The 18,413-nt window shown below is 33.9% G+C and overlaps 1 protein-coding gene across 1 annotated transcript in view; it reads right to left on the reverse strand.

The window, feature by feature from the left end:
* Trdn (triadin) overlaps window positions 1–17,527 on the reverse strand; it is a 76,372-nt gene extending 58,845 nt beyond the window's left edge. Inside the window, exons 1-2 of the mRNA XM_042695454.1 lie at window positions 17,464–17,527; window positions 3,230–3,439 (exon numbers count right to left, since the gene is read on the reverse strand). Coding sequence (XP_042551388.1) covers window positions 3,230–3,439; window positions 17,464–17,527 — 274 coding nt within the window. The remainder of the gene's footprint in view (window positions 1–3,229; window positions 3,440–17,463) is intronic.
* Window positions 17,528–18,413: the final 886 nt, after the last annotated feature.

Genomic DNA, 18,413 nt, shown 5'->3' on the forward strand with positions numbered 1-18,413 from the left:
TGGGCCTGGGTGCTGTCCCTCAGCTCATCAGCTCAAGGCTAGCACTCTACCACTTGAGCCACAGCTCCACCTCCTTTTTATCTGTTTATGTGGTGCTGAGGAATTGAACCTAGAGCCTCATGCATGCAAGGCAAGCACTCTACCACTGAGCCACCTTCCCAGCCCCAAGAATATAGTTTATATTTCGGAACTCTGGCAACAAAGATGAACCTCAAGAAGATAGCATTGAAAATGCTAAATGGAAATAATGATAAAAATGAAATTCAAGTCCAGCACCGGTGGTTCACGCCTGTAATCCTAGCTACTCAGGAGGCTGAGATCTGAGGATCATGGTTCAAAGCCAGCCCTGGCAGGAAAGTCCGTGAAACTCTTATCTCCAACAATCCACTCAGAAAAACGGAAGTGGCTCTATGGCTCAAGTGGTAGAGCACTCATCTTGTGCTGAACAGCTGAGGGACAGAGTTCAAGCCTCATGATCGACCAAAAAATGAAATTTAAATATTAATATAAGTAAAATGGTAAAATGATAGTAGAATATTAAAATAAGTGAATGTGTGCCATCTACACAAGGATTAGTATGAGGTACCAATTGTTCTTTTCTATAATTACACTGAGTTTTTAAAATTTGTATTCTTTTGTTTCCAGAAATTGATTGTTTAAATTTTAATAAATTTATTATTAGAAGAATTTCTTTTAGATTTGAAATTCTGGGATTATTTTTTGTTCATTTGAATCCATCCATGTGGTGCACCTTTTCACCCCTTTAAACCTGGAATTACGAGCCTATCATCCGGAAGCTTACTCGTTTTCTTTGTGCTTCAGTAATTACAGTATCAACCCATCATCTGTCTAGGTTTTTTCAGTGCAGAATGGGGCTAACATATGAACCTAAAGGACTTTGCAAAAATGACAATGTGGAATTCCATGTAGTCTTCAGAGCAAGGTGACTTCAGCTTTGCTCTTTCTCAGATCACTTACTTGAAGGGAAACCATCTGCCACATAGTGAGGAAACACCAATATTATTTTAAGAGCCAAGTTCATAAGACATCCTTAGAAAAAGTTCCATTAATCATACCACATACTGCAATCACACTGCAATCTCCGAAGAGACCATCCAGCTAAATTCCTAATTACAATTACTAATGTAATAATGAATATTTGTTGTTTTTTAATCTACCCACTATTGAAGCAGTTTATTAACAAATAAAAATAACTATTACAAAAGAGGATAAGTAAAATTTCATTTGTATAAAAGAGTATTTTATCCATTTGAATTTCATTAAGGCTACTTTATTAATTGTGAATGTTACGTTCAAAAGGTTTTTTGACTTGATGAAGTAAAATTTGCAAGTCTATTTGTACATAAGACATTTAAAACTCAAAGTGTGAGCATTATTAATTATATTCAGCAATGTGTATCAGAAAGTTTGCTATGTGACATTCATATACAATGAAGAATATAGCTGAACTTTCCTTGAATGACATGGACAAGGTAATGGACACAGATAAAACTCACAAGCAGAGTTCTGCCTAGAGTGTGCAAAAGCCTCATCTCCAGCACACAGACAGACAGACAGACACACACACACACACACACACACACACACACATACGCACACACATATCCCAAGATGAGTAAACAGACATTTATAACACAATATTTATCCTGCTGCTTGTAATGCACATGCCCATAGGCAGAAAGAGAATGAAAGTATGGTATAACCCATTTTTCTAATGACATCTCAGAATGCTTCACAGATGGAGTAGACCCTGAGGGGTTAATAAGAATTCTCCAGATAAAAGTGAAAAAGGAGGCTTTCCTCCTAGTGATATTAATATTTATACAGCATACATGGTGAACCAGGTTCTTTTCTAAGCACTTCTCATATATTTCATTATCTTTCTGACAATCCTATTACATAGGTACTATTAGAATCCTGATCTTATAAATGATGAAAATTAAGCAGAGAGTGTACAAAGGTTTCTCATTTTAAAAAAAGCTAGCAAATAATAAGGTCTATACTAATATCAGAGAACTGAAGCCACAGTCCCCATGCTTAGATATGAACTACTACTCTTTCTACTCTATTGAAGGCTGTGGTGGGGAAAACAGTAGGAGCAGAGTCAGCAAGAAGTAAAATTCTATGTTGTCCTAGGTCCAACCAGGAAGAGAAGAAGTAAATATGGTTGGGAATGGAATGTATATGTTGAATTACAAGATGAATTTCATGCCAAATTGCTTGCTCTGCATGACTTGATCAAATGCATGTTTTGTGAAGATGTCTTAGAGCAATATAAATGAGTAGTGGATGGATAAAAGACATAATAGATTGCATAAGTACCCTTAAAAGAGAATGGATTTAAGTAAGTGTGACAATGGAAATGGTAGTAATGAAAGAAGAGCTCCAACTGATGACCATGTGAGTTCGGCAGGCAGAGATTATGGAAACTGCTCACTACTCAGAGACTTAAAACATGACTTCAGATTCTTCTTGAATCTTGTAGTAGTAACACAAAGGCCGGTTTTGCTCAATCAGATATAATGCCATTCACATAGGCATTATCCACAGTACTTAATGACAGTGCCCAGTGGAAAGAGAGCAGCCATGCAACAGCACTTAGGGTTCTAGAGTAATAGTTGTTATATTTTTGTCAACATCATTCAACTTACCTTTATTTGTAAAAAAATGTCTACCACACCATCCATCAGGAATATAGATGGGAGAAATCACATTACTCACACTTCTATGTTCATCAACACCTAAAACCATTCTATTCCTTTATGATAATTGTACTGTATATTTGTCCCCTGTTACACAACCATTTTCTGATACGATTTCTGATGAGCACTTGATAAATAATTGTTACATGAGTAAATGCCTCCCATAAGAAGAAGATCTCTAGGTAAAATGAAATATCGTCCTATTGAATTGTATTCTATCCCTACTAGAAAAAGAAAACAGAAAAGGGAAGGGGAAAGAACATAAATGATGAGGCCCAACTCTGTAAAATGTGAATCATAATTGACTGCTCAAATCTAGAGTTTTGTCGATGAGGAAAGACAATGAAAGAAGACTGACAATGGAAGAAAACTGACCACATGGACACTTGAGCACATTTGTGGTAGCTTTATTTCTCCCACAACACTTTGGGGCGAAGAGAAACAAAGCTACTGCTAAAGAGACTATTGTTTCCTTTCATTTAAAATTCAAGTTTTGTGGCTCTTACCTGAAAAGTTTTTGTAATCCACTAAATCAAACATGACAACAGCTACGGCTGACCATGTGATGATGAGTGCAATGACCAGGAGCCAGGCTGCTGGGGAGCTGAAGGTTGTCACTATGTCTTCTGTGACTGTCCTCTTCAGCACTTTTCCAGGGGACTTGGGCACAGATCCATTTTTATTGTCTATAACAGTTGTGGTTGTCGATGCATTTCCTAGTCAAACATTCAGAGAAGAAAAAAAGAAAACATTTAGACATGGATAACCCCTGCATTGTTTTCAGTCACAGAACAAAGCTGTTCAGTGGCTCAGCGCCTCCCTCAGGTGCCTCAGCCCATCTCTTCCTTAACATTTACTTGATGTTGTAAAAGGTGTGTGCCCATGTAATCAGCCTTTGTCATATCCCCTCTTCCATCTGTCTACCATCCAGGCCAAATAGCTTTTCCTCTTATTTCATTCAATTTTACTTCTCCTCCCATTCATTTTTCTTCTCTATCATCTCTTCTGGTGTCCCATCAAAAACAGTGCAGTTTGGGACCACACTCTTTTTTTCTTTAAACAGAAAACAGAGAAAATACATTCCTTTTTCAAAAGAGAATCACGGTCTGTGATACAACAGTTCAAATAGAATCAGAAATTCTCTTCAGAGATCCTAGTTTAGGTACAGAGTTGTCCCTCTCATTGAGGTCATTCCTTTCTCTTTATTGTTGTTGTTATTATTGATAGGGAAATAAAACTAAGAAAGGAATATTGGAGAATATTATATTTTAATTTCTTGTTCCTGATTTTAAGAACATTATGCTCTTGAGAAAATGTTCAAAAAATTTAAAAATAACAACCAGTACATAAGCAAATAGATACATAAAAATTTTAATCTCACAACTCTGAAACAGCTTCTGTTAACATGTTATTCAATTTCCATTGAGTTTTCTGGAAGTGTGTAGAAATATGTAAATGTTTTCTTGGCTTAGACAATCTTTATCATACTTCCCTCTATGTAGTTTTTTCAGATAACAGTATTAATAATATAAACATCAGTATAAGTTAACTATTTGAATTAGAAAATAAAATTTGAACCCTTTAAACAGATGTGAACAAAGTACAATGACTAGAAATGGTAGGGGGTTGAAAATAGTGCATGAAAAGCTAAAGTCAATTACTTTTGTTAATGAACTTACTCTTCTGATGTTTTCACTGTAGAAGGCCCACTTCTTTACAGGAGTAAGATAAATGGCATATAATTCTTTGAATACCCAGAGGCAAGCAAATTAGTTACTAGGCAATAGCCAAACATAACTATTTTTAGATAAAATGGTGAACCTAAGCCCATTTTTCAAAAGACTATAAAAGCTAATGTAGCTAATACATGGCAAAGAATCTAAGATTTTAAAATGACTTTAGTAGAAGTTAATAATGACAAAAGAAAACATTTCCTTTTCTCCTCAAAAAATGGGAATATATATATATATATATATATATATATATATATATATATATATATCCTCAGTTCATGAACTCAAAATTTAGGGAAAGTGACACAAAGAAGGAATGCTACATTAAGAAAGATTTTATACACTGCTTGAAGGGCTGCCCACTGAAGGAAAAATTAGGGAAAAACTCATTCCATATCCTCTCATTGATTTTTGTGTCAAACTCCCATCATATGTCATGGTAGGTCTGAAATGAATGAATGGTTGGAGTGCCTTGTAATGAGATTTAAGGCCCAAGTGAGACTACAAGTGAATCAAACCTTCTGAATAATGATTTTCAGGGAAGCAAGTGAATTATAAGTGTTTAGGAGTGGCCCACCTGAAAGTTGATATGTTGCTAATCTTCCGTTTCTTGATCTCTGAAAGGCTTTTTAATACCACTAAGTAGAGAATCTTTGAATAATTGTTTCTGTACTTCAGATTCACTTCAGTGAGCTGTGTATTATGGTATTAGACAATATCATTCACACCTGGTGGAATCTTAAAACTGAAAGTACAAATTACCAACACTTAACAGAATTAGTTGAATGCTGGTAATATTTTTTAAAGTAGAAAAATAATTAAAGGAAACGATTTTTTATTTATGGCGTTTGATCATGAAAATGAGAAACTACAAATTTAAGAAATAATTAATGCAAGCTCAAAAAATTGCCTATTTTGAGGAATTTATATGAATTTGAAATTTTACTTTTCTTTATGATCTCTTGGGACAATTATTTTGTGATTTTAAATAGGTAAAAATGATAACATAAATGCTCAATAATGTTGGGGTTTTCTTTTGCAAATCTCTCTTTTATTCACCTTCCTGGTTTCAAAATCTCTACTTAAAACCTGATCAAGACTCAAACACAAGGAAAATAGTCTCTAAGTATCCAGGTGTAAAATAAACAGTTGTTATATAATCTGAAAGTATATTGCTTGAAGAAAATTATATGCTCCCTTTGCTATAAACATACTAAGTTGTACCTTTCATTTTCCATTCATATTTATTGCAGAAGAAACACAGAGCCAAGAGGAGAAGAATTAAAGAATAAAACTGCCTCTCCTGACAGCTGGTCAAGATAAATGCAAAGAACAGAGTGTATAATTTGAGATTTTTTAATGTTTGAGAAGCACTTTAAGGATGACAAGAGCTAGTTATTGATATGGTGGAAAAAATGAGAGGTAAATGCTGCTGAGCAATTTGACATGGACGATGCTTCTTCAAAGTTGGCGTTTCAGAGCTGGAGCTAGAGCAGAGCACTACCAGTACTTTCTCTATCTATTTGCAAATTTCATTCCCTTTGATTCCATACAAATTGTTTTGATTGCCAGACAGATAAAATCAGGTTCAAATGAAGTATAGATTTGATTGAATGTGGTTTTGCTCCTTAATAAAAAGGAGGGGAGGAGGGCTGCTTGTACAATGGTTTTAAAGAATGGTCATTTTATACACAGAAGAATAAATCATAAACCTCTTGATAGAACTCACTTAACCTCATCATGCCTTATTGATCAGACAACTAAACCACCAAATGCACTAGCCCATTATTATTCTCATGTGGTACTAGCAGTACAGTCTCTGCCAGAATGCTTAAAGAATATAGATATTAAAGAAGATACCTATATTCTATAATTATATAAATAAAATATTAATTCTTCATTATGTGAAAACACTATGATTTTTGTAGTACTTTTTCACTATATTTCTCCTTCAAGATTTTGAGCATAAATGAAATAGAGAGTAGACAATACCTATGTCATTATAAAACACATTATTCCCAAAGTACTCTGAGGTCATGCTGAGCAAAGTTCATCACAATGATCTTTGCAGAACCTTATGTCCTTGGAGGTAGATGCCTGTCTAGACTTTCCAGTTACATGGAGAAGTAAAAAGGACTTTCAATTCATAACAATAAGCTTTGCTGAGTTAGGGTTTCTAAAATGCACGCATGTCAATGAGAACTCTACAGAAAGTCTATTGCAAAACGGGGTATTTTTTTGCAAAAGAGGTTGAAAAATTAAAATTTTTTCCTGTTGACTGTTTTAATGCTTGTAGCATATCTAAAAGTTTACATAAACTGAGCATATATTTTAAGAGATAAAGTAGTCATAAAGAAGATAAAAAATTATCATGGATATATGTATTAATCAATATGTATGAGAATAATGAGAAGTAATATAACTTTAGAAGAATCCAGACTTTAGATATATGAAACACATAAACAACTATGAAGTGTCCTTTTTAAAAATGAAGTGTCTGTGAAGAATAAAACTCTCTTCTGTCTCAAAATGGAAACTGGTTTCTCTTCATATCAATTCAAGCTTCTTTTCTCCAGTTTTTAGGCTGCAATCATTATACTAAAATTTCAGAGGGTATTTTTGCTACTTAGTCTTACCGTTGACATGGAATTCCTTTCATATCTTTAATGTTACCCATCACTCCTTATTAATACCCACAGATTTATTTTTCTAGTGGGGGTGGTGGTGCTAGAAAGTAGAATTGTTCCTAAGGCCAGGGCATAAGAATAGGCCTAATTATCCAGGACCCCATTTAAAGATTGAGACCACCAATGACTCCCTCACATTTTTCTGAGGAATAGCTGAAAGGCATTCTCTTTCTACTGTAGCTTAGAAATTGGTAGGTTGTAGGAGGTTGGCAGTGGGTCTCTAGTGTACCCTAAAAGTTAGAGACTTTTTGCTTCCAACATAATTGGATATTTATAACACCATTACAGGTCCAAAAATTACCAATAAAACAGGCAGCCATGGGCAGCTAAGTAGAAGTATACTAGAATGTATGGTTTGTCTGACCTTAGGAACATGAAATGGGTTCACAGAGCCAGATGTTTTTAAAGGCAGATATATGTCTGGGCTTTGTAGTTACATGGGAAGAAACAAATGAGTTAGATTTGACTGCATTTGTTATCATCAGACATCACAAGCTCTGAATGACACTCTCTCTCTCTGCTGAGTAGATGGATAAAATTATTTTTCTTCATGTCATTATGTCATAGGAACTAGTCAGTAAGAAAAATCTGCATGTAAACATCTTTTTCAAAATTATTAAATCTCACTCATCTTGCAAGTGGCTGAAGTGTCATTATCCTAAGTTTAAAAAAAAAAGTATTTAAAGGGGCAGCTTCTGCTGGGCGCAGATGACTCGTCTGTAATCCTAGCTACTTCAGAAGGCTGAGATCTGAGGATCCTAGTTCAAACCCACCCAGGACAGGAATGTCAGTGAGACTCTTATCTCCAATTAACCACCAGAAAACTGGAAGTGGCACTGTGGCTCAAATAGTAGAGTGCTAGCCTTGAGCTGAAGATTTGAGGGACAGCGCCCAGGCCCAGAGTTCAAGACCAACAACCAACAATAAATAAATAAAGTGCAGCTTCTGTCATTAGTTCAGGCGAGCTCTTTATGAGCAATAGGCAAAGCCTCCGTCCCCTGGCAGTACACATGCACTGCTGTGATTTGAATGTGCATGCTCACCAAAATACATGTTGAAGTCCTTACTCCCATGTTAAGGGAATTGGGAGATCAGTCTTTAGTAGGTTATTCGTGAGGGTGAAGCCATCATGAATTAACTAACTGTTCTCAAATAATGAGGTCAGAGGGAGAACTGTGATGTTATAGTGAAATGAGGCTGTTTATGAGGAAGCAGGCCCTTGTCCCAATTTACTTGTTCTTGGCCTTCCAGCCTCCAAAACTGTGAGACAGGAAGTTGTGTTTTTTATAAGTACCTCTCTTGTATTTTGGGATAGTGGACTACACCAAAATGTTTACTCTGACCTAGTAGCTAACTTTCCAATAAGTCCTCATGAAAATTGGTAGATGTCTTTTCTTGTTTTAGTCTTGAAACCTTGCATCCTCTACTTTTGACCTTTTTTAAAAAAAATCTTCAATTTAGTGACACTCTTAGAATAATAGATTTTCTACAAATAGCTAACAGAAGTTGAAAGTGAAAAGCATAATTCATCTTTGAATCCAGGGCATTTCCTTAAATATGTTTTTTAAAATCTTTTTAACATGGAACTTATATTTGTTTACAACACTATAGAATGTGTTAATATACATAATGAGGTGAAATAGATAAAACTAGGACTTTTTTATTATAACTATCCCTCACCAAGCCTGTAGATTGAAAGCAAATCATCTCTCCTTGCATACTTTTGTAGCACAACATTTGTTTCCAAACAGGCTACAACAAACCATCATTAAAAATGAAGAGTGTCATGAATGTTTTTAATAGGAATTAAAGTTTAAATTAAATTTTAATTTTAATAGGAATTAGATTTTAAAATATATGATGCTAAGCTCACCATATCTACATACATGAGGATGTACAATTTGGAGTGCCTTTGACTTAAAGAAATAAAAGAAATAATAAATGAAATGTATTTTTGTAATATGAGAATAAGTTGAGATGGGAAATATTATTGATAGAAGTAAAAGTATGTCTGTTCAGGTCTATCTTATCAGACCTAAGAGATTCATGTGGACAAAAATAATTAAGGCTACAACATAAAAAATATAATGCAGAACTAGAGGTATATGTGAATGGGAAAATAATTGTAAATCATGTGCAAGACCCTGGATTCAATTCCTGATACTGAAAAAAATTAACTAATAAGGCTTTTGTAAAAGATATGCCAAATCTTTGACTAAAAACAAAAGCAAAATGTATTTTGTCAATTATTAAGCAAGAGAGTTGGGAAGAAATGAAAGTATTTTCTACTGAGTCAATGAAAACTAATATTTCAATGCCATTATGTTTCTAAATCTCCCAGTGTAACAGGTGTAACAGTGTAACAGTTCTAGAATCTGAGAATCAAGGTACCAGCATGACTTGGTTACAGTGTGAGTTATTTTCATTTATGGCCGATGATTGTGTTCTCCAGTGGTAGACAATGAACAAACTGTCTAGTGTTTTCTTGGTATAAAGGCACTAATTCTATCATAAGAGTCCCATCACTATAATTTCATCTCAACATAATTATTTCCCCAAGATCCCCACCCTCAAATCATAAATCCATTATTGATGTGGGGATTAGGACTTCGACATCTGGTTTTGATATTAAGGGATAAAATTCAGGTCACATTGTGCATTTTTCTCTTTGATAATTGTTTTGAATTGCTATAAAGACTACTGGCATCTTTTAATCTTAGTAAGCATAGCTATTGTAATACACCTCTGTCTTTCATGTTAAAATAATAGAAATAATGACAAGGGTCCTTTACTACCACTATGTGTGTAAGGAGGCCAAATCAAAATTTCAATGGACACTATATAAAGTGGGTCACATCAGAGTTGGAAATTAATCAAAGACAATGATTTTGACAAGTGTAATCAGGTTCATTTTAGGGAAAAATATCTATACTCCTTTCATGAATCAAAGAACACGTACAAAAGAAAATAAACGGATATGGGATATAGCAAGTTTTGTGAGTCTGAATTTAGAGATATAGTCTCCAAAAAATTTCCCAAATTTACTGGATTCAGTTTTAAGGAAATAGTAGACATTTTGCTCCAAGGAACTATCATTTGAATAGGGTGAAGTTATGATTTGCAAACTATATTCAGTTCTTTCTCAGACAAATTTGCATAAATGAAGTGCTTTACCTAGTCCAGCAGTCTTCCTACAAATTGTCCCATGGTCATTAGATTGCAAACCCACTGAAACAGAACAGCTTTGAGTCATTATATGCTATTCAACTTGGAAAAAGAAAAATACCCAACTGAGAGCTTCTAAATCATTAACTTTCGATGATTTGTTGACTCTAATATGTCTTTTTTCGCTTTCTTTTTCCTAAAGACGTTTTCGTGAAAATTGACTCTTTCTTAATCATCTCCTGCTGCTTTGAGCACACGTGGAGTCATAATCCTAGTACTGAAGTCTCATAACAAGTTGCAAGTTACCTAGACTTGCCCCACCTGAAACATACAAGATATTCATGCTTACTGTCTATAAATGTAAATGTGTTTGGTAGTAATAAAGACTTCATGTAAAGCATCTATCTCCACTATACACATGCACACACACGCACACATACACACACACACACACACACACACACACACACACACACACACACACACAGACAATGGGGGAATCTTCAATTTCCAATGACACAGGGCAACTTGGCTTCTTTTCAGATCCATTTAAATATGAAAATAAATGTTTATGCTCTCTATAAGAAAATATCCATCAATTTGTCAGAAAAGGAGTAATAATATTATAATGTTTTTCATATTACATACATACAAGCAGTATATTTTCATTGTCTAAATTGTCAATAATATACATTTTACTGTCAGTAATATAAAATGCTACTTTTATTATTTACTCAAGCATTAAGGAGATTGTTATAATTTGATCAAAATGGAGCTACACAGAATTTTTATCTCTAATTGAAGTATTTAATACTTTTATGAGAAAAATTACATATACCCATAATAGACTAGTATTAGGTTATTGGGTGTTTATGCTTAACTTGAACCCAAAATTTCATTAAATTGAATCTACATAACTTGAGGAAAATAGACATATCTCATGAAGGTAACACAGCCTGAAAAGTTAGAGATTTCACCTATGTGTGCTGTGTTTTTTCTTTCTTAAATCATTCATCTATAGAGAAAAGTAAGCAGCTTGCTGTGCATTTCAAAGGACTTTAAGTAAGCTTGCAGATCCTTTATGTCTTCAAGAAAGAATCAGTAAGATGTACATGCTCATATTTTGTAAAACAAAAAAAAATAAAAGCAATTAAACAAACATACAACATTTTCTTACTGTTTATAAGCACCAGGCTGATAAAGATGCACACATTTAAGGGATGGTAGAAATATGCTACTCTTGTTTGGTAAGAAAAAAAACTGAAACACACAATTTGGAAAGAAACTGTTTTCTGAAGGTTACTCATGGGCATATTTAAAACTATTGTACACTGATTAATCCCTAGCATTTTATCCCAGGTTCAAACCAACCTAAGACCAATCTTACATGGTATGTGAAGAAAATACTTCACTCATTGTCAACCAATTGAAAAAGAAAAGATTTTTTCCTGTAGGCTGTTAAAATTATGATACAAAACAATTTTACAAACCAAAGAAATCAACAAAAAGAAAATAATAGAACTTTTTCCATCTAGCTGTTCCCATTATTTCATCCTTCAGTTTTTACTACACAGAAAAATAATCATTTTATTGAGTATTCTAAAGATATCTTATAATCAGCATTCAAGGGAGAAAAAAATGTAATGAAAAAGTGACCCTTTTCCCTCTAAGCAACTCCTTGGTCTGTACTTTTATATGGACCCCTCTTTGCATCATTGTAAGATGCTAGGAAAAAGTCATTTTCCTCAGAGTGGGTCTGAAATCAACTCCAGGCATTGGGAATGTCAGTATTACATGGGAGGGTGAAATACTATAACCTATTGTTTCAAACAGCTTCTCAGAGTAAGATCTTAATGGAGAAAGATAAGACAATCTCCTATTTCTGACATTTAAATCTCTCAGAGCAGTTATTTCTGTTGGGTGAGCATTTTTATAAGCTTTATTTGACTAAGCTTATTCAAGCATTACAGCTGCATTTGTATCACCAAGCCAGAGCCAGTTCAGTAAAATAAGCTTTAAAAAAAAAACACACAGTTGTCTTATAGCATGTGCTTTTTAGAACCTCCTAAGCAGCTTTCTCTTGAGTAACATAGCTCTAGGGCTATTCTGTGCAAGGTGTTTACCATTCCAAGTCTGCTTCTGTCATAGAATAATTAAGACAAATGGGATACAGTTTGGAGATCTTTTCCTTTGCACAAAAATCACTTTTTTAAATTTTATAATAAAAGGAAGATATTAAATATGGAAATTTCAATATTAAGTTCATTGGTTCAGTTTTACAGGAGGTTTTCCAAAGATAACACCAGTGCCTCTCCATATCTCACTTCTGATTAAATGTTATCTTCTTTAAAAGACTCTACGGATCACAAAAATAATGATATCATAAAACATAAATTTTTCTAAGACAGTTTTCATGAGAAAATCATAATACTTAACATCCTAGCTTCCCAACTGATTATAATTATATTGCTTTGGGCTTATATAGCATATCTGCCCCAGGGAAATTAAAAATCACAGATAAACCAGATTTTCCGGATGTGTATATGTGATGCTCTGGGCAATATTCAGTCATTTCAGAAGACACAGTGGCTCAAAAAGAGCACTTGGAATTAAAAGAAGTACATCTGTGAATAGAACTCACTCAAGATTAACCATGGATAGTGGTTATTTGCCATCTGATAAACAGTTAAATTCTTCTTTGATCTATTAGGATTGCTAGAATAAAACAGTATGAATTAAGTGCATTTACACAACAGAAATGTATAACTCCATAGTTTCAGAGGGAAGAAGTATAAAATGAAGGTAGTTACTAGTTTTCCCCTGAGGGCTATGTGGAAAGATCTCTTTCCATTAGGGATAGCAGACAAGAGGATTAGGTTGTCCATTAAGTACCTCACACTAATCTGATTACCTCTGTAAAGACACTATTTCCAAATAAGGTCACAATCGGAGGTCCTGAGAACTAGTTCAATATATGAATTGAGGGAACATAATTCATCCCATGACAAATACCATATGGTCTCTTCACTTTACCATAAAATGATTTTCATAAGATTAAATTAGATTAATTATAAAACATTACCGTTCATGACATGTAAAATGAAGCCTCAAATTAATTACATTGAGAGGGAAATTTGTTATTCTCAAATCTGAAAGGTAACTAACAAGCTATGAAGTCATTCACAGAATGGCTTCTGGTAGTCATTACATTGGTTAGATTTAACTGTACACGAACATATAAACGTAAAAACAAAGGTGAACACAAAAACAGATAAAGCTAGTTAAACACAATATATCGATATATTTTAATGAAATAATAGGGCTTCAGAGTTCAAAGTAACTGCAGTCAGATTGGATATTTATTGAAGCTGTGTCTATATTATTGATTCTTTTTATAATTTGAGATATCAGAATCAAACATTTCCATTTAATTAATCCTACTTTCTAGATCTATGAACCTATTGTAAAACAAATAGACATTTTTCAAAGAAATCAACATTTATATGTGTTATTTATCCAGATAAAATTTTGTTATAGATAACCGCTTTTATATAATTTACCCATGTCATGTAATTTTAAAATTCACTAAAGGAAAATATTTATGTTAAAAAAGGTTCTACAAGCAATACTCAATTCTTTTGCTTATCACAAAGAAAAAGTAATCTCCTTAATTATCCATAATACCTGAAGCATGAATATTCCAAAACAGAATGAAATTGTTTATTTATTTGTTAATGATTTTTATAAAAATTTGCTCAGTGAAATCCATTTCCCTCATTACCCAATACATAGGATTTTTTTAAGGTTAAAAACACTTGGTAATTTATAATATAAATAATTTATAATATAAAATTTAAATAATGGTTTCTAATATATTATATATTAACTATAATATGTATTTCTAGTATAATATAAAATATATTATAAATGATAAATTATATATATAAAATATATTATATATAATAATATATTATATCTAATATATCATAGTATTATTTAGGTGACATATCTTCATTATCAAAGACCAGGCTTAGTCAGTTTGGCAGTAAAATTGAGGAATTTTAATTTATAAAATAATCAGATTACATTACTTATCCAACAAGACATATAATTGAAACAAAACAAATAGGGAAAACTATGTCTGGAACATTGATGCAGCTATGAATGTGCCTGTGCAATGCAGAAGATGCTCTCACAGCGTGACAACCACAATTTCTTAGCCATTAAACAAATACAAGTTTGAACCATTGGAATCTACAGGACTTCTGAAATGCATAACAAAAATAGCAAGATTTTCTGGTTTCCTGAAAATTGTTTTTTGTGAAATTTAAATTGAGAAAAAAGTCATAAAATCTGTCATAATTATGAAAAGCAGACTTCAATGAAGTCACGTATTTGTTCATTCATTATTTGTTCTTCTCATAGTTCTTAGAAGTAAGCCTTTTTAAAAGGTTTTTGTTTGAGAAGTGACCCTAGGAAGCAGCATTTTATTATTTTTATAGGAGACTTCTTTTCATTACATCCTTCAAAGTATGCTGACAATGGATGTGATAAATTTGTCTTTCAGTGGATTCTGATGAAAGGCTGAATAGGGCTTTCTATAAAGAAATATGGAAATCTAAGTGAGAAAGAATAAAGCATTCAAGATTTCTTTTTCTTTCAAAATTGACGTTGGTTCTTCTGAGGTAAAAGTAATCAGGAAATTCTTTTCCTGTCACATCTTTGTTGTTGTTGTTGTTTATTGTTCTTGTTGTTGGTGGTGGTGGTGCTGGTTCTGGTGGTGCTGGTGGTGCTGGTGATGCCAGTCTGGGGGCTTGAACTCAGGGACTGGGAACAATCTCTAAGCATTTTTGCTCAAAGCTAGAGCTCAACCACTTGAGCCACAGTTCTGCTTTTTTGTTTGTTTGTTTTGTTGTGTTCTATGGTTAGATTTTTGGAGACAAGAGTCTGACAGACTTTCCTGCCCAGATTAGCTTTGAACCATGGTCCTCAGATCTCAACCTTTTGAGTTGCTAGGATTACAACTGTGAACCTTCAAATGCCTAGCACTTTGTCACATCTTTTAATAACTCTGAGAATGTGCCATTGCTCAGTATTCAATAAACTGTGACCTGAGACTAGAATTATCTGGAAAGATCCTGTGCTCTCACTTCATTTAATGTCATTGTTTACATTCCATAATAGCAAAATTGAGCATAGACCAATTATAAAAATATTTACTAACTTCCCCTTTACTCAAGTATTTTGCCAGTTCCTAATGTTTGAGTCTAGGAATGAAACTCTTACAGTAGAAACTATCATAGTAGAAACTTTTAAAAATAAATGGCTCTGAATCAGGAAATGTTAATTTAAGCAAACACTTTATGAATACATTGAAATAAACATAGTAAATGCCCATCTGTACAAATCTTTGTAGATTATTAGCAATTAAACTTCTATTCTCATCAATAAAACCAAAATAATAACTCCTTCATAGGGTGACCATAAGGGATAAAATAGCCAGTGTAAGATACAATAGCTGTTCACTCTTTTTCTTTCTATTATCAAAGTTCTCTGCTTTGATTTATTGATTGATAAATATTTATTAGTGATGCATAGTCTTCTATATAAATGTGTCTATTTAAAGTGTTTCACTAAGAGCAATACTACTTTCACTCTATCAACACATTCATTTTGCTTTGTACGTAGAATTCTGAATATGGCAATTAAACTATTTCTTCATGTAGATAATAATTAGGGTTATATAACTGAGAACATAAGCTCTAAAGGCTTAAAAGTTAATGTCTTTGAAGAAAGAGACTTTACAAAGTACACAACTTAGTACAATTTTTGATATTAAGTAAAGTAAGGCAGACCCAAAGAAATATAGGTTGCATGGTTTCCCTCATTTGTTGTAACTAAGATGTGCCTATAAATCTCCAGTAAACACACTGATGGTAAAAGACAAAATAATACTAGTGTACATAATGTATTATATAAAACTCTAGCCATTCACATAGTGAGACCAAAGGAAGATATTCTAGAAGAGAATCACCAAGGTTCAATAGCTATGTGCATATGATCACATAAAATGATGTTTATCTAAATGGAAATGAGCTTTTTTTGTTAAGTTTACTGGTTTTTTTTAATGGTTTGTTGCTGTTTTCAATTTCTAAACTATCTTCTAGGAAAGTTTATCTGTTTGGGGGAGGGTAAGTGTTAAATGGTGGGACAAAGAGAAAACAAATGCAGCAGTGGTACTCACTAGATTCTATGTTGAAAATGAATTGTACAACTTGTGGGGGAGAGGTGGTGTTGGGAGGGAAAAACTGGGAGAAAATGAGGGAAGAGGTGACATTGTTCAAACAGAAATGTGCTCATTACCTGATTTATGTATCTGTAACACCTTTGTACATCACCTTTACAATAACAGCATAGTAAAATAAAATAAAAACATTCACAACTATCATTAAAGCCAAGAGATGTTAACAATTCAGAAATTGTACTTCACTGTCCAATGTTTAGGATGTCTGCTGAATAAAAATACGCATTTTCATTCATATAAAACTCCAACAGCTTTTGTTTTTTGCTTGTTTGTTTATTGGTCTTGGGGATGGAACGCTGGGCCTGGATGCTGTCTCTCAGCTCTTCAGCTCAAGGTTAGCACTCTACCGCTTGAGCCACAGCGCCACTTCCAGTTTTCTGAGGGTTAATTAGACTTAAGAATCTCACTGACGTTCCTGCCTGGAGTGGCTTTGAGCCACAATTCTCATATCTCAGCCTCCTGAGTAGCTAGGATTATACACAGGAGCCACCAACGCCCGGTTCCTGAAGTTTTTGTTTGTTTGTTTTGTTTTGTTTTTTATGCATTTACTATCAATGTATAAAACAGCATTGCTGTTTCCCTAATCCCTTCCATAAATCTGTGCTATTCTTTACTCTAAAAAGGCATTAGGTAAAGTGGTTATTTTCTTGGTAAAGTGATTATTTAGAGCACCAATGTGTTTCCCATTTTAATTAAAGAATGTAATGAAGGTTAGTTATGCTTTCAGTATGCCTCTCAAAATCTCTTTAATATTTTGCCGCTGAATTGTTAGATGAATAAACTTGTAGATATCCCTATGCTATTAAATATTTTTAAGCATTATGCATTCCTTCCATAGGAGGAAATCCTACTTAGCTCTAGTGTCAGCAATTTCAGGAAGTCTTGGACATAGTCTCCAAGAGTGCGGATGTGCATCCTGGATCCATACAGACCAACCCTTTTGTTTATGCATTATAGACCTGCCACAGTATATCATAACTGACTGACAAAGCAGGTGTGGCAGGAATGGTGCCTGATATGGATGTCAGGAAACTTCGAGAAGAGTAGCAGGGTACTGCTGGATGGGGTACTGCAGAGTCTGCTAAAAAGGGGGCAAGGATCTTGCTCGTGGAAAATGAAAAGGAGTAGAGATAGAACCTGAGGAGACAGAAATGATTGGTAACCCTTTTCAGTGTTGGGCGTGGGTCCTATACTTTGTCCTGGTAGCCTGGGAGAGACAGAAAGAAAATTCTAAACTTCGTGTTAAGAAAAACATATTGAGAACTTTGTTTATAGATGGTAGAAAGTTTATAGGAGGAAGAAGAAGCAGGCTAAGGAGGGAGAGTATCACCCATATTTTACAGGTAAAGGTATTGTTGGGAGGTGCTCATAAGCTCTAGGCTAACTCTAAAGCTCTGGTTTTGTCCTACGTTTAAATCTTGACTCAGAACAACTGTATCTGTGAAACATTTTTGTATATAATTGTACTCCTTCCTAAATATTGTTAAAGACAACAATAATTTATATTTATAAATTTCTGGCTGTGTAACTGAAATTGAGATAATCAAAGATCGAAAGTATGCCACATCTTTTAATTGTTTTTTTGTTTGTTTTCTTTGTTTGTTTGTCTGTCTTGGAACCTGAATTCTGGGCCTGGGCACTGTCCCTCAACTCTTCAGCTCAAGGCTAGCGCTCAACCACTTGAACCATGGCACCACTTCCGGTTTCTTGTGCTTATGTGGTGCTGAGGAATTGAACCCACGGCCTCATACATGCAAGGCAACCATGCTACTACTGAACTACCTTCCCAACCCCAATTCTT

Source organism: Dipodomys spectabilis, unplaced genomic scaffold (assembly GCF_019054845.1).
Source record: "Dipodomys spectabilis isolate Male_0828 unplaced genomic scaffold, ASM1905484v1 ptg000001l, whole genome shotgun sequence".
In the NCBI taxonomy this organism is placed as follows: Eukaryota; Metazoa; Chordata; class Mammalia; order Rodentia; family Heteromyidae; genus Dipodomys; species Dipodomys spectabilis.